The 17,920-nt window shown below is 46.4% G+C and overlaps 1 protein-coding gene across 21 annotated transcripts in view; it reads right to left on the bottom strand.

Moving 5' to 3' along the window:
* Positions 1-17,920, bottom strand: part of LOC140426724 (soluble guanylate cyclase 88E-like) — a 581,053-nt gene that overhangs the window by 480,869 nt on the left and 82,264 nt on the right. For 17 of the 21 annotated variants that reach the window (XR_011948285.1, XR_011948284.1, XM_072511824.1 and 14 more), the window contains 2 exons: positions 15,945-16,085; positions 2,524-2,663 (listed from right to left, as the gene is read on the bottom strand). Coding sequence is in view for 16 of the 21 variants with exons in the window: in XM_072511824.1 (XP_072367925.1) it covers positions 2,524-2,663; positions 15,945-16,085 (281 nt within the window). In the remaining 5 variants the exon portion in view is untranslated. Of the gene's footprint in view, positions 1-2,523; positions 2,664-11,265; positions 11,346-15,944; positions 16,086-17,920 lie in introns of those variants that run through there. The other 4 variants (XM_072511826.1, XM_072511840.1, XM_072511838.1 and 1 more) reach the window with 2 other exon arrangements.

Raw genomic sequence — 17,920 nt, 5'->3', positions numbered from 1 at the left:
AGGGATAAAAATTGGTTCGGACCCTTAGGAGAACTACCCTGTTCTTATAAAATCATAGAATCCATAGGATACAATGCAGTATGAGGCCATTCGGCCCATGAAGTCTGCACTGACCCTCTGAAAGAGCACTATACTCCCTCATTCCTCTAGGTCAAGTCGGCATAAGGAGGGAGGCTGTATTGGGTATTCTAAAAGGCATTCAGGTGGACAAGTCCCCAGGTCCGGATGAGATCTATCCCAGGTTACTGAGGGAAGTGAGAGAGGAAATCGTTGGGGCCTTAACAGATATCTTTGCAGCATCCTTGAACACGGGTGAGGTACCGGAGGACTGGAGATTTGCAAATGTTGTCCCCTTGTTTAAGAAGGGTAGCAGGGATAATCCAGGTAATTATAGACTGGTGAGCCTGACGTCAGTGGTAGGGAGGCTGCTGGAGAAGATACTGAGGGATAGGATCTGTTCCCATTTGGAAGAAAATGGGCTTATCAGTGATAGGCAACATGGTTTTGTGCATGGATGGTCATGCCTTACCAACTTAATAGAATTATTTCAGGAAGTGACAAAGTTAATTGATGAGAGAAGGCCTCTTGATGTCATATACATGAACTTCAGTAAGGCATTTGATAAGGTTCCCCATGGGAGGCTGATGGAGAAAGTGAAGTCTCATGGGGTCCAGGGTGTACTAGCTAGATGGATAAAGAACTGGCTGGGCAACAGGAGACAGAGAGTAGTAGTGGAAGGGAGTTTCTCAAGATGTATAACTGTGACCAGTGGTGTTCCACAGGGATCCGTGCTCGGACCATTGTTGTTTGTGATATACATAAATGATCTGGAGGGAGGTATATAGGTGGTCTGATTAGCAAGTTTGCAGATGACACTAAGAGTGGCAGATAGTGAAGGGGACTGTCAGAGAATACAGCAGAATATAGATAGTTTGGAGAACTATACGGTGAATGGGGAAAATTGATGTACAGAAAGATCTGGGTGTTCAGGTCCATTTTACCCTGAAGGTGGCTGCGCAGGTCGATAGAGTGGTTAAGAAGGCATACTGCATGCTTTCCTTCATCGGAAGGGATATTGAGTATAAGAGTTGGAGGTCATGTGACAGTAGTATAGGACTTCGGTTCGGCCACATTTGGAATACTACGTGCAGTTCTGGTCGCCACATTACCAAAGGGATGTGGATGCTTTTGAGAAGGTGCAGAGGAGGTTCACCAGGATGTTGCCTGGTATGGAGGGCGCTAGCTATGAAGAGAGGTTTAGTAGATTAGGATTATTTTCATCAGAAAGACGGAGCTTGAGGGGGAACCTCATTGAGGTCTACAAAATCATAAGAGATATAGACAGGGTGGATAGCAAGAAGCTTTTTCCCCAGAGCGGGGGACTCAATTACTAGGGGTCACGAGTTCAAGGTGAGAAGTGGAAAGTTAAAGGGAGATATGCGTGGAAAGTTCTTTACGCAGAGGGTGGTGGGTGCCTGGAACGCATTGCCGGCGGAGATGGTAGAGGCAGGCACGTTAGCGTCATTTAAGATGCATCTAGACAGATACATGAATGGGCAGGCAGCAGAGGGTTAAAGATCCTTAGAAAATAGGAGACAGTTTTAGATAGAGGATCTAGATCAGCGCAGGCTTGGAGGGCCGAAGGGCCTGTTCCTGTGCTGTAATTTTTCTTTGTTCTTCTTTGTTTTATACCTAGGCCCACTCCCCCATCCACTGCCCCTATCCCCGTACACCTTAACCTAACTTGCATATTCCTGAACACTAAGGGGCAATTTAGCGTGGCCAATCCACCTAGGCTGCACATCTCTGACCTCTGGGAGGAAACTGGAGCACCCAGAGGAAACGCACACAGATATGGGGAGAATGTGCGAACTCTACTGATCCAAGGCCAGAATTGGACCTGGGGCGCTGGCGCTGTAAGGCAACAGTGCTATGTTCAAGGTAGTGTCATGGGATCTTTCAGATTGACCTGAGCAAATAGAGCGAGGCCTTACCCTTACTGTGGAACACTCCCTCAACAAGTCACTGGAGCATCATCCTTGATTTTGGTGCCCAATTCCTGCAGTAGCACTTGAACCCAGACCTCGTAAAACAGTGGAGAGGGTGGTGACACTCTGACTCTGATGTGGACTGCCTTTGCTCAGTTATCCAATACCTCACTGGCCCATCACCTCCCTCTATACACATAGGCGGCACAGTAGCACAGTGATTAGCACTGTCGCTTCACAACGCTTGGGATCCAGGTTCGATTCCCGGCTTGGATCACTGTCTGTGCGGAGCCTAAACGTTCTTTCTGTGTCTGCGTGGGTTTCCACCGGTCTTCCGGTTTCCTCCTACAAGTCCCGAAAGACGTGTTTATTAGGTGAATTGGACATTCTGAATTCTCCCAAAGTGTATCTGTACAGGTGGCTGAGCGTGGCGACTAGGGGATTCTCAAGATATCTTCATTGCAGTGTTAATGTAAGCCTACTTGTGACACTAATAAAGATTATTATTAGAAGGTTCGTCACGTGTATACAGTACCTATAGTGAAGGGTGACTCCTGTCGCTGATTCCTCTTGACAGAAGAAGGTTGGAGGCTGAACCTTGGGGTAGCTGAAACGCAAATACTCGTGTAGATTGTCCAAACCATTCACAAAGTCACGCACATGCCTTCCCAGGACCTGGAGAAATGGGAAAATAGGCGTCACAACATGGCGCAAAAATCAGAGCATAAGATTCTGGCACACAAAGGGTGATTGGGTAGAGTTCCACCCAAAAAGTAATGTAAGAGAACACATCACCCACGCCAAGGAGTCAGTCCAGTGTTGGTCAGGGTCATGTGTACAAGCAACCACAGAATCCCTACTGAGCAGAAAGACCCACCGAGTCTGCACTGACCTTCCGAAAGAGAATCCCACCCAAGCACCTTCTTCACCCTATCCCCATAACCCCACCTATGTGCACATCTTTGGATTGTGGAAGGAAACCGGAGCACCTGGAAGAACCCAAGCAAACATGCGGAGAAGGTGCAAACTCTATACAGACAGTCACACAAGGCCAGAATTGAGCCCGGGTCCCTGGAGCTGTGAGGTAGCAGTGCTAACTGCTGTGCCAACATGCCACATGGAGACAGGTTTACTTTATCTATGTATAGGGTTCTTGTAGTTAATAAATACATATGGTCAACCTACTTTCGACTTTCAGGACTTCATTAAGACATTACAAATCGTATCCAAGACTGAGTGTACAAAATGGAGGTAGCGAATGGAGAAACCTAAAACTTCACGACTGTAGAGAAAAATTAAAATGCTACAAGACTGAAGAAAAAGTCAAACGAACATACTGACCACAATAAAAATTTGAGAAATAGATGTGTCTATGATAGGCGGGGCAGATAGAGCGGAGAGTGACAGCGGGAAAGAGGGAGAGACAGGAGGGGCAGAGGGAGGGTTTGGGGCAGAGTGAGCAATAGAGAGGAGGAGTAGCATTAAGATAGAAAGAAAGGGGATATAGAGAAGGTGGGACAGAGAGGATGAGAGAGACATAGCGAGGAAGGGCAGAGGGAGCGGATGATGGCAGAGAGAATAGGGGGGAATTATAGAGAAAGGAGGGGGCAGTTGGAGAGAGGAGGGGCAGAGAGAGAGGAGCAGGTAGAAATTTCCTTCCCTGATGGACATTAGTGAACGAGATGGGCTTTTACAACAATTGACAATGGTCATCATTCGACTTTTAATTCCAGATTTTTATTTTTATTGAATTCAAATTTCACTATCTGCCATGGCAGGATTTGAATGGGGAGAGAGAGAGAGAGAGAGAAGGAGGGACACAGGGAGCGAGGAGGGAGAGAGAGAGCGGAGGGGGGCAAAGAGACAGAGGAGCAGCAGCAGCGTGAGTCAGAGGAGGAGGAAGGCCAGAGATAAAAGGAGCAGCGGCAGATTGTGGGAGAGGAGGAGGGTCAAAGTTAATGAGAGGAGTAGGGGCAGAGAGTGGAAGAGAAGGGGCATCGAGAGAGGAGAAGTAGGAGGGTCAGAGATGGAAAGGATGAGGAGGGGGAGCAAGAGGGGGAAGATAAGGGGCAGAGAGAGAGGAATAGGGGCAGAAAGAGAGAGGAGGGGGCAGAGCGAGTGAGAGGAGGAGTATGGTGACATCTATGTCGACATCAATGTACATAATTGTCTATCAATACACATAGTTATCAGAACGACCTCCGACCAGCAGGTGGCATTAGAGATCTATCACATGACTCGAGACACCCACAAGTTAGTAGTAAGCCATACAAGAAGATAGTCACACTTAGAGTAGCTCCAGAAGAATTCATTGAATTCCATTGGTCGCAATCGTCTGTATTATGGTTCATTAGTTATCTTTCCACGTGTTTGTTAATTAATCATCTTTATAGTTAAACAACTAAATGTTCTGTGTCCATCATTATAACAGTTATATCACAGAAAGCAACATGATACCAGGCGTGTAGAACAATTACAAATAGCAGCGGAGAAGACAGAGCGAAATAGGCTGAAGAACGAAAAGAGAAGATTCTTTACATGTGCGAGGTAGGTTTTTTTACACAGATGTTGCTGAGTGCCTGGAATGCGTTGCCAGGGGAGGTTGTGGAAGCAGATACATTAAAGGCATTCGAAAGGCATCTCAACAAATACATGGAGGATGGGTATAGAGGGATATGGCACTAGGAAGTGCTGAATGTTTTGGCCAAGGGTGGTATCATGACTGGTACAGGCGTGAGGGCCGAACGCCCTGTTCCAGTGCTGTATTGTTCTTTATTCTTTGTTCCACCGACGTGGGGAACTACGGCCATCTGCAACCCAACGCAACAAAAGTCTGTGTAGTTAGAGATGGAAGGTTTTAAGGCACCCCACCAGCTTGGGATATCTTCCGGGGCAGGTGGGACCTGTACAAGAAGGACGGGTTACATCTAAACTGGAGGGACACCAATATACTGGCTGGGAGGTTTGCGACAGTCACTCGCGAGGTTTTAAATAAGTATGGCAGGGGGGTGAGAACCAGGGCGTTAGCTTAGAAGGTGTAATAACTGAAGGGGAAATAGAGAACCAAAATAAGAGAACACATAGGGCAGCACGGTAGCATAACTGGATAGCATTGTGGCTTCACCGCGCCAGGGTCCCAGACTCGATTCTCCACTGGGTAACTGTCTGTGCGGAGTCTGCACGTTCCCCCGTCTCTGCATGGGTTTCCTCCAGGTGTTACAGTTTCCTCCCACAGTCCAAAGACGTGCAGGTTAGGAGGGTTGGCAATGATAAATTGCCCTTACCGACCAAAAAGGTTAAGAGGGGTTATTGGGTTACGGGGATAGGGTGGAAGTAAGGGCTTAAGTGGGTCGGTGCAGACTCGGTGGGCCGAACGGCCTCCTTCTGAACTGTATGTTCTAAGTTCTATGTAATATCATCCTCAGGCAGAGCAAAAATAATGACCAGTGTGAGAAGGGAGGTGGTCAATGCAGGACTGAGGGTGTTGAACATAAATGCACGCACTATATGGAACAATGTAAATTAGTTTGTTGCGCACATTGAAATTGGCTGGTACGATGTTGTGGGCATCACAGAAACGTGGCTGCAAGGAAATCAGGGCTGGGATCTAAATATCCAAGGATATGTGTCCTATTGAAAGGACAGGCAGACAGGCAAATGGGGCGGGGTTGCATCGTTAGTAAGGAATGAAGTTAAATTGATCGCAAGGAACGATATAGCATCAGAAGGCATAGAATCTCTGGGGGTTGAGTTGAGGAATCGCAAAGATAAAAAGACCCTGATGGGACTTATGTAGTAACTCCCTAGCAGTAGTCAGGATGTGGGGAAGAAAATAAATCAGGAGATAGAAAAAGCATGTAAAAAAAATCAATATTACAGTAATCATGGGGGACTTCAATATGCAGGTGAACTGAGAAAATCAGGTTGGTACTGGATCCCAAGAAAATGAATTTGTGGAATGTCTAAGAGATGGTTTTTCGGAGCAGCTTGTGACAGAGCCTACTGGTATAATGAGGCAGACTCGATTACGGAACTTAAGGTAAAGGAACACAGGTGGGAGCAGTGACCACAATATGATAGAATTTACTGTGCAATTTGGGAGGGAGAAGCTGGAATCAGATGTAACGGTGTTTGAGTTAAATACGCTTTTTAGTTTAGATGGGCAGCATGGTCGGCAGAGGCTTGGACGGCCGAAGGGCCTGTTCCTGTGCTATACTTTTCTTTGTTCTTTATTCTAAGGGTAACTACAAAGACATGAGGGAGGAGCTGGCCAGAGTTGATCGGAAAAGGAGCCCAGCAGGGAAGACAATGGAACAGCAATGGCAAGGGTATTGTGCGGTTATTCGGGAGGCACAACAGAAATTCATCCTGAGGAGAAGGAAACATGCTAAGGGGAGGATAAGGCATCCATGGCTGATGAGGGAAGTCAAGGACAGCATAAAAGCAAAAGAACAAGCATACAAAGCAGCGAGGATTAGTGGGAAGCCAGAGGATTGGGAAGCCTTTAAACGCGAGCAGAGAACAACTAAAAAAGCAAATAGGGGGGAAGGGGAGAAGATGAAATATGAGTGCCAGCTAGCTCGTAATATAAATGAAGATAGGATGAGTTTTTTTCAATATACAAAAAGTAAGAGAAAGGCAAACATAGACATTGGACGACTGGAAAATGTGTCTGGAAAAGAAATAATAGGAAACAAAGAAATGGCAGATGAACTGAATAGTTACTTTGCATCAGTCTTCACAGTGGAAAACACCAGTGGGATGCCAGAGCTCCAGGAGAATCATGGGGCAGACGGTCAGTGGCCATCACTAAGGAGAAGCATCTGGGGAAACTGAAAGGTTTGAAGGTGGATAAATAACCTGGACCGGATGGACTACACCCCAGGGTTCTAAAAGAGATAGCTGAGGAGATTGTGAGGCATTGGTGGTGATCTTTCAGGAATCACTGGAGGCAGGAAGGGTCCTAAAGGACTGCAAAGTGGCTAACCACCGTTGTTTAAGAAGGGAGGGAGGCAGTAATGGGAAATTAGCCTGACTTTGGTCATTGGTAAGATTTTAGAGTCCATTATTGAAGTTGAGATCACTGAGTATTTGTAAGTGCATGATAAAATAGGACTGAGTCAGCACGGCTTCATCAAGGGGAGGTCATGTCTGACAAATCTGTTGAGTTCTTTGAGGAAGTAACACGGAATTTAAACAAAAAAGAGCCAGTGGATGTGTTTTATTTTGATTTCCAGAAGACCTTTGACAGGTGCCACATAGGAGACTGTTGAATACGTTAAGAGCCTATGGTGTTAAGGGTAAGGTCCTGGCATGGATACAGGATTGGCTGACTGGCAGAAGGCAAGGAGTGGGGATAAAGGGGTCTTTTTCAGGATGGCAGTTGGTGCCCAGTGGTATGCCTCAGGGATCTGTGCTGGGACCACAACTTTTCACAATTACATTAATGATCAGGAAGAAGGAGTTGAAGGCGGGCTGCAGAAGACCTTGGACAGGCTAGGAGAGTGGGCAAAGAAGTGGCAGATGGAATACAATGTGGAAAAGTGTGAGGTTATGCACTTTGGAAGGAGGAATGGAGACATAGACTATTTTATGAATGAGAAAATGTTTAGGAAACCAGAAGCACGAAGGAACTTTGTCCTTTCATGATTCTCTTAAGGTTAATGTGCAGGTTCAGCCGACAGTTGGGAAAGCAAATGCAATGTTAGCATTCATGTCGAGAGGGCAGAATACAAGACCAAGGATGTACTTCTGAGGCTGTATAAAGGCTCTGGTCAGACCCCATTTGGAGTATTGTGAGCAGTTTTTGGAGCTGTATTTAAGGAAGGATGTTATAGCCTTGGAAAGGGTCTACAGGAGGTTCACAAGAATGATCCACGGAATGAAGAGCTTGTCGCATGAAAAACAATTGAGGACTCTGGGTCTGTACTCGTCGGAGTTTCGAACGATGAGGGGGGGATCTCATTGAAACTTACAGGATATTGCAAGGCCTGGATAGAGTGGACATGGAGAGAGTGTTTCCACTTGTAGGAAAAACTAGGACCAGAGGAAAGTGACGATTCTTTAAAACACAGATGAGGAGGAATTTCTTCAGCAAGAGGGGGTGAATTTGAGGAACCCTTTGGCGCAGAAGGCTGTGGAGATCAAATCACTGAGTGTCTTTCAGAGAGAGATAGGTAGGTTCTTCATTAATTAGGGGATATGGAGCTTCTCATAGGTTATCATAATATTTACAGTGCAGAAGAAGGCCAGGCGGCCCATTGGGTCTGCACCAGCCATTGGAAAGAGCGCCCCACTTAAGCCCACGCCTCCACCCTTAACCCAGTAACCCCACCAAACCTGTTTGTGACACAAAGGGCAATTTATCATGGCCAATCCACCTAATTTGCACATCTTTGGACTGTGGGAGGAAACCGGAGCACCCAGAGGAAACCCACGAAAACACAAGGAGAACAAGCAGACTCCGCACAGACAGTGCCCCAAGCCGGGAATCGAACCTGGGACCCTGGAGCTATGAAGCAACTATGCTAACCATTGTGCCAGCATGCTGCCACTAAGTTATGGGGAAAAACCGGAGAATGGGGATGAGAAAAATATCTGCCATGATTGAATGGCGGAGCAGACTCGATGGGCCGAGTGGGCTAATTCTGCTCCGAAGACTTATGGTCTTATGTTACAGCCCTTGGCCTGCAAACACAGCCTGCATTGCTGCTCACGGAGGCAGGTCCTCAAGCACTAGAAATATACAATACCTTTGCTATTGACAGCGAAGACGAAAGCAAAAGCTTCGATGCAGTAGTACAGTACTTTGGTGGGCATTGCTCCCCAAAGAAAAATGAAACATTTGAACGTTTGTGTGGTTCATACGCGTATCCAAAAAGCAGGCAAATCTGTTGATTCTTTTGTTACCGACTTGCTGTTGAATGTGCAGTCATGTAATTTTAGTACTCTATACTCTTTGATGATACGTGACCAGACAGTATTCAGCGTATCGAATGTGAGAGGTTATTGAGGGAAGAGGACCTGAAATTAGAAAATGCTATCAAGATCTGCCATGCAAGTGAGCTAGCTGCACAGCAGATTAGTATGCTCAACCTGCAACATGTTGATGCCAGCGCCATAAACACTGTGATGCAATCAAAACAAAATGTGGTCTCAGTGCGGGTGGCCATTTTAAGCGCACTGTGACGCAGTCATAAAAGAAACATGGTTGACCATTTTGAACGGCCCGCCGGATTGTGCCAGCATTTTGTGCCAGCAATGCGGCAATCAACGTTTGCCACCACAATTTCCCGCACTTGGAAAGATCTGTTATATGTTTGGCAGAACGGGTCACTTCGCCAGGCGATGTCCCTCACGTCCATTAGGTGACCGAACAGGACCAATTAGTGTGAATAATGAGATATGCATCGTCAACCTTGCTGCTGTGTGTTAAACAATGGATATTGTATGATGAATGAAGGATTAACAATTTTATGTAAATACATCTAACCACCAGATGGCGATCAAGAGGAGCCATGTAGATCACGTGACACCCTTGATTCTGGGAGAAAGTGATTAGGCGGGATAGAGGGTATTGTGGAGATCTGCAGATAGAGTTGTAGCATAGTTTATTTAGCAACCTTTGCATCTTAGTGAGACGATCAAATTTAGTTATAAGTAATGTCAATAAACTAGCCTTGTTAATCAACATAGCTTGATATTCTTTGTTGGACATTACACATCAATGCCATCCTTACCAACAAAACAGAGAACATCACATGGTACCTGGAGAACTTACTAAGGTAAAATAGAAAGGTTTAGCGAGAGAAAGAAAATAAGGGACTACAGTGGCAATGACATTACCACAATGGGGACCTGCTATCTAACAGTTCAGATCAAGGACAAGAAGATTCCTGTTGAATTTGAAATTGTAGGATCAATGTGACCTTCATTGTTGGGTGTTCAGACGTGCGAGTTACTGAAGCTGGTGAAATGAATTCACAGCTCAGACAAAATCGCAGCCACTGGCAAAGACCAAATTGATGCCATTATTAACAAGTTTCCTAATATTTTTAATGGAAGTTTTCATGGATACATTACCACTTAAATATAAAATACAGCTGAGAGAGCATGCCAGGCTAGTCATTCATCCACTGAGAAGGGTACCTGCTCCCTTGAGGGACCGCGTGAAATTGGAACTTAACCGCATGCGGCAGCAGGGGATAATCACAAAATCGATAGAACCAACTGACTGGGTCAGTTCGATGGTGTGCGTTAAGAAAACAAATGGCGATCTAAGAATATGCATCGATCCGAAGGAATCTAAACCAAAATATAAAAAGGGAACACTACCCAATTCCCAAACGTGAAGAGATCATGAGGAGAGATGGCACACCAGATTTTTCACAAAACTAGATGCCACTAGAGGGTTTTGGCAACTGAAGCTAGATGACGCCAGCAGAATACTATGTACTTTCAACACTCCATATGCTGTACTTCATACACGCAGTCCGCTCCTGGTCCATGCAGAAATCCTGGTGAATGCTGTACTGCATATATGCAGTCCGCGCCTAGTCCACGCAGACACACTGGTCAATGCTGTACTGCATATACGCAGTCCGCTCCTGGCCCATGCATGCACCCTGGTCAAATGCTGTCCTGCATAGGTGCAGACCACGTCCAGCCCATGCAGACGCCCTGATCAAGCTGTACTGTGTATATGCAGACAGGGGCGGCACGGTAGCACAGTGGTTAGCACTGTTGCTTCACAGCGCGAGGGACCCGGGTTCGAGACCCAGCTTGGGTCACTGACTGTGCGGAGTCTGCACGTTCTCCCGTGTCTGCGTGGGTTTCCTCCGGGTGCTCCGGTTTCCTCCCACAGTCCAAAGCTGTGCAGTTTAGGTGGATCGGCAATGTTAAATCGCCCTTAGTGTCCAAAAAGGTTAGGAAATGTTACTGCGTTACGGGGAGAGGGTGGAGGTGTTGGCTTAAGTGGGGTGCTCTTCCCAGGGGCCAGTGCAGACTCGATGGGCCGAATGGCCTCCTTCTGCACTGTAAAGTCTATGATTCTGTGTGGAAGGTTCTGCTTTAATCGAATGCCTTTCGGTATCATATCAGCATCAGAATTATTTCATCAAGCGATGGAACAAATGATAGAAGACATTGAAAGCATCAGAGTATATCATGACGTGTTATGAAGAACACAACGCACGTCTTTTTCAAGTCATACAGCGATTAGAGAAGTTTGGTTTAAAATTAAATAGACCCAAATGTCGTTTGGTATCTCCAAACTCACGTTTTTAGGTGATCAGACTTCAGCTCAAGGTGTGCAGCCACACACTGAAAAGGTTGCAGCAATAAACAAAATGTCTTCTCCTAAAGATAAAAAAGCGGTTCTCAGACTTGGAAAGTTCATTCCGAATTTATCATCACGTTCTGAGACAACTAATACGGAAAAATATTGTTTTCACATGGTCTGAAGAACACAAGAGTGATCTGACCTAAAGACACCACTCACCACAGCACCAGTTCTGTCCTTCTTTAATCCCAAGAGTGAAACAAAGATATCTACAGATGCTAGCAAGGACGGCATAGGAGCTGTGCACTTCAGAAAACATCTGACGGGCAATGGCAACCGATAGTGTATGCATCAAGAGCAATGACACTGATCGAACAGTGCGATGCACAAATCGAAAAAGAATGTTTGTTTCTCCCTACTGGAATGAACAAGTTCCATAGTATGTGTATGGGTTACCCACCTTAACAGTGGAAACGGATTAACGTCCTCTCGTATCCACCATCAAGAAAAACTTGAATGACATGTCTCCGAGTCTCCAATGTATGATAATGAAACTTCAAAGGTATGACTTTGAGCTAGTCTACACACCGGGTAATGACCTTGTTGTAGCTGATGCACTGTTGCGTGCAACTGAAGATACCGAGATGACCGACATTGTCCAGGCAATCGAAGCTCAAATAACTCTGATTGAAGAAAGTCTACCTGTCTCTAATGAAACTAATCAAGGAAGAAACAGCCAAGGATGACATAATCCAGCGTGTGTTGCATTACATGTGAGATGGTTGGCCCAAAGGAACTTGTTCCGACAGGATCATTCGAGTGGATCTGAGCAGTGTAAACGGATTGCTGCTTAGACAAGACCAGATTGTAATTCCGACTTCGTTAAGGAACATGATACTCAGCAAGGTGCATGAAGGCCATCTGGGGTTGACAAAATGCAAATGAAGAGCTGGTCAATCAGTGTATTGGCCAGGTATCAATGAAGATATTAAAATCTTGTCGCAGAATGCAAAACCTGTCAAAGGAACCAGTCACATCAGCAGAAGGAAACACGTACGGTGCATCAACTGGTCAAGACTCCATAGACAAAGGAGTCAATCTGTTTTACTTCCATTGAAATTATTATTTGTTCGTCATAGATTACATCTGGAACTTCCCCGAAGTGATCAAATTGCCCAATTCCAGTTCGAATGTGGTCATAAAAGCTACAAAGGAGACATTTTCAAGACATGGAATCCCATTTACTGTCATGGCTGACAACAGTCCATGTTTTGAAAGCTGTGACTGGACGGAGTTCTCACAACGATATGACTTTGAACATGTAACTTCCAGCCCACAACATCCACAATCGAATGGGAAAGCTGAAAAAGATGTGCATTAAGCCAAGCAACTGCTTAAAAAAGCATTGGATTCCAGAAGCAATCCATAATTAGCTTTGTTAAATTACAGAGCGACACCACTAGCAACTGGATTTATCAGCACAACTGCTGATGAATCGACAGCATGTACTACATTATCGTATGTACCTACAGCAGATCCTGACAATGACAATGCTATATAGAAAATTAAGCAAAACACGGAAAAGCAGCAGCATTACTATGACTGGACAGCAAAGGATCTAGCAACGCTAGAGCCAGGAGGTAATGTGCGGATGCAGATTCCAACAGGAGGATGGTCTTGTGATTCACCAAGCAGCTCCACGCTCATACATCGTCCTGATAGACGAAGGTTCAATCCTACGAAGGAATTGTGGAGCACTTCTCAAAGTGAAGACAGCTCAACCTGTATTTCCACACATCGAGCTTGACACAGAGCTATGTAATGCAACTTCTACAGCACAATAGCGAGATGATGTTACACCAGCGAAGACAACCTCGTTTGTTTAACAAACACAAATGAGAAGTCCACACGTGTCAAAAAGAAACCGGACGGACTCAACTGGTGAACTGTGAACATTGTTAACACATGGACAGCAACAATTCTAACATGTATAGCACACACAATGAGAATTTGGGGCAGCACGGTAGCACAAGTGGATAGCACTGTGGCTTCACAACGCCAGGGTCCCAGATTCGATTCCCTGCTGGGTCACTGTTTGTGCGGAGTCTGCATGTTCTCCCCGTGTCTGCGTGGGTTTCCTTCGCGTGCTCCAGTCTCCTCCCACAGTCCAAAGACGTGCAGGTTAGGTGGATTGGCCATGATAAATTGCCCTTAGTGACCAAAAAGGTTAGGAGGGGTTATTGGGTTACGGGGATAGGGCTCTCTCTGCTGGGCTTATCCGTCAGGTAGCGATCGTTGATCTTGAACTTGGCTGGCTGTTCCTGTTGCAATTGGGTTGGCACAGACCAGATCCAAAAGAGACAGAATACATGGCTGTGCTCTCTATCATCCCTCTGGGATTTCGTCCTCTTTGGGACAGTCCTTAACTTGGGACCCAATAGTTCGGGAGGGCTCTGATCACTGTCTTCGATTTCGGCCAATAAAGTGGCGGGTGCCTTGGCAGTTGGGCTTTCTGAGTAAAGGGAGTGGCGCTGATCAGTCTGTGGCTGTACCCATTGCTTGATTGGAGTTCTATTGTCCTTGGGAAATGGGCCATTGAAATGCAAACGAGCAGTGGTTTCGATCAGACCTGGTTACCTGTGTTTCAGATACAGATTGGCTCTGTATCTGTCTGAGTCCTGGGTTGGCCATAATTCCCATGGTTCTTTGCAGGTGGCCATCTTAGATGGCTACATCCCGTTCTCTTGACCCTGAACGTGAAGCGTGATGGATCACACTATCGATCCCTGTTCATCCTTGGTGGACCAGTCACCCTTGGTCAAGGCAAGGTTCTACTCTACTCTATCTTATGGATTGGGACATTTACCGAATATTTCATTGATACATCCATAAATTTATTCACCTCTAACGGTCACTATAATCAGGTCTCTATAAAACATTTAATTTATCTGCACAATTGATCTCTAGCTAACACTATGTAAGCTACTCTCATGCTGCTGGTGAATATCAAAGAACTTATATACAGGACAAAATTTAAAACAGCAGCATCACATTTCTACTTAATCCTAATAAAGTTAAAGAGGTACATGGTTTATTTTTAGCAGCGATTGGTACATGAGTTTAATTTTGTTTAATTCCAAAGAAGGTGGATCGAACTGTATATATCGGTGAGAGGGAGGCTTTTGCTCGCCATTTACGGAGTCGGAGTATCTGAATGACACTGCAGATTATTGCAATTACTAGAAGGGCCTCCACTAGAAGGGGAGTAGAGACAACGCAGGTAACTATAGACCAGTGAGCCTTACTTCTGTTGTAGGCAAAATCTTGGAAAAGTTTATAAGAGATAGGATGTATGAACATCTGGAAAGGAATAATTTGATTAGAGATAGTCAACACGGTTTTGTGAAGGGTAGGTCGTGCCTCACAAACCTTATTGAGTTCTTTGAGAAGGTGACCAAACAGGTGGATGAGGGTAAAGCAGTTGATGTGGTGTATATGGATTTCAGTAAAGCGTGTGATAAGGTTCCCCACGGTAGGCTACTGCAGATAATACGGAGGCGTGGGATTCAGGGTGATTTAGCAGTTTGGATCAGAAATTGGCTAGCCGGAAGAAGACAAAGGGTGGTGGTTGATGAGAAATGTTCAGACTGGAGTCCAGTTACAAGTGGTGTACCACAAGGATCTGTTTTGGGGCCACTGCTGTTTGTCATTTTTATAAATGACCTGGAGGAGGGCGTAGAAGGATGGGTGAGTAAATTTGCAGATTACACTAAAGTCGGTGGCGTTGTGGACAGTGCGGGAGGATGTTTCAAGTTACAGAGGGACATAGATAAGCTGCAGCGCTGGGCTGTGAAGTGGCAAATGGAGTTTAATGCAGAAAAATGTGAGGTGATTCATTTTGGAAGGAATAACAGGAAGACAGAGTACTGGGCTAATGGTAAGATTCTTGGCAGTGTGGATGAGCAGAGAGATCTCGGTGTCCATGTACATAGATCCCTGAAAGTTGCCACACAGGTTGGGAGGGTTGTTAAGAAGGCGTACGGTGTGTTAGCTTTTATTGGTAGAGGGATTGAGCTTCGGAGCCATGAGGTCATGTTGCTGCTGTACAAAACTCTGGTGCGGCCGCATTTGGAGTATTGCGTGCAATTCTGGTCGCCGCATTATAGGAAGGATGTGGAAGCATTGGAAAGGGTGCAGAGGAGATTTACCAGAATGTTGCCTGGTATGGAGGGAAGATCTTATGAGGAAATACTGAGGGACTTGAGGCTGTTTTCGTTAGTGAGAAGAAGGTTAAGAGGTGACTTAATTGAGGCATACAAGATGACCAGAGGATTGGATAGGGTGGACAGTGAGAGCCTTTTTCCTCGGATGGTGCTGTCTAGCACGAGGGGACATAGCTTTAAATTGAGGGGAGATAGGTATAGGACAGATGTCAGAGGTAGGTTCTTTACTCAGAGTAGTAAGGGCGTGGAATGCCCTGCCTGCAACAGTAGTGGACTCGCCAACACTAAGGACATTCAAATGGCAATTGGATAGACATATGGACAATAAGTGTAGATGTGCTTTAGAGTGGTTTCACAGGTCGGCGCAACATCGAGGGCCGAAGGGCCTGTACTGCGCTGTAATGTTCTATGTTCTTCGTTCTATGTTCACTCAGGTTCATTCTTTTCACCCACCTTCAAAATCCGGTCATATCCATATTTCCCCACAAATCCTAGGAAGTATACGCCCCACGAGTTCATCAGCTCACTGTAGGGGGTCCCAGTTACTGCACTGGCTGCCATGGCGATACGAGGAATCACACTCTCTCTATAAACCTAAAGCAAGGAAGGTCAAATAAGCTAAGGCAGTTTATGTGAAGCAGGCACAGTCTATCGGGTAGCTACAGATTCACATTCTGTTCACAACGTCGTGTTGTAGGATAAGGGGTTAATTCTGTGATTTCAGTCCAGACCTCAGCAGGCTCTAACTATACTGTGTTACTTAAGGAAAAATGTGTTTTGGTTAAGAAAAGCCAGCAAGTATATCTAAATAGGAACTCATGTTTAAAGTTGTTAGAGTATTTTGAGGAGTGAACAGAGAGGGTTGACGAGGGTAATGTACTTAATGTGGTGTACATAGACTACCAGAAGGCATAAGGTACAGTCCAACACAACAGATCATGGGAGAAAAATATATGTCATGGAATGAGAGTGATATGGAAGAACAATTCTCTGAGTGACGGAAACAGACTGTTATCATTAATGCATATATTTGAGGCTAAATATTTTTTGTGCAGAATTTCTCAGGAGTCGGTATTATAGTGCTTGCTTTTCTTCATAAATGATCTAGATCTTGATCACAATGACAATGTACCAGGGTGCAGATAATGAACCAGAGAGTGGTCAACGACAATGAACCAGAGTATGGACTGAGATAAAGAACCAACGTGTGGACAATGATAGTGAAACAGAGTCTGGAGAAAGACAATAGGCTGTATTCTCCGCAGTCCCACACCAAAATCGTGTTCGGCGTGGGGGCGGATGTCATGTGAGAGTACCTTTAAGAAATGGGTGTTTTTATAGAATAACTGTAGTGGGTGTATCTTTAAGAAATGGGAGTTTATTGCTGCAGTGATGTAAGAGTGTGGGTGGAGCTGGGCTGTCTGTCAGCTTTTAGTTTCACTTTGAGAAAAGCTTGGGTGTGTCTGTGGTTTTTTTGGTTTCGTTTAAGTGTTGGAGCTGAAGCCAGCTAAAGCAGGTGTGCTGTTGTTCTCTCTTCCATGAAAAGACTATCTCTTGATCGTTTGGTGAATTCAGAATTATAAATGTTATCAGTAGTGGGCCGGGATTCTCCCCTACCAGGTGGGGCGGGGGTTACCGGTGGGATGGAGTGGCATGAACCACTACGGCGTCGGCCCGCCGGACAACGGGAAAGGCCTTTGGCGCCACGCCAGTCGGGGCCAAAGGGACTGAGCCGGGCGGCGGAAGTCCGTGCATGCGGGGGAGCATCAGGGGCTACTGACGCCATCCCCGCACAGGCGCAGGGGGGTCACTTCGAGGCGGAAGGAAAAGAGTGCCCCACGGCACAGGCCTGCCTGTGGATCGGTAGGCCCCGATCGCGGGCCAGGCCACCGTGGCCCCCCCCAGGACCCTGCAGCCCGCCCGCACTGCTAGTCCCGCTGATAAGGTCGGTGGTTTGATTCACGATGGCGGGAATGGCATGACAGCAGCGGGACTTTGTCCCATCGCGGGCCGGAAAATCGCCAGGGAAGGGGGTGGAGCCAACTGGCACGGCGCGATTTCCGCCCCCGCCGAATTTTCGGTGCCGGAGAATGCGTCGGCCGGCGGGGGCGGGATTCACGCCGCCCCCGGCGATTCTCCAACCCGGCGGGGGGTCGGAGAATCCCACCCGTATTAAACCGGGCGGCATTCAGCGACCCCACGCCTGGTCGGAGAACCGCCGGGGGCTGGCATGAATACCGCCCCCGCCGTGTCCCGAAGTCTCCGCCACCAGAGATTCGGCGGGGGCGGGAATCGTGCCATGCCGGATGGCGGGGGCGGGACTCGCACCGCTCCGGTCGGCAGGCACACACCCGGCAATTCTCCGGCCCTGGAATGCCTGTCCCGCCAGCATGGATTAAAACACCTTTTGAACGGCGGGACAAGGCAGG

Source organism: Scyliorhinus torazame, chromosome 7, assembly GCF_047496885.1.
Source record: "Scyliorhinus torazame isolate Kashiwa2021f chromosome 7, sScyTor2.1, whole genome shotgun sequence".
Lineage (NCBI taxonomy): Eukaryota > Metazoa > Chordata > Chondrichthyes > Carcharhiniformes > Scyliorhinidae > Scyliorhinus > Scyliorhinus torazame.
The sequence above is the reverse complement of the archived record's forward strand: the minus strand, read 5'-3'. Positions and strand labels throughout refer to the sequence as shown.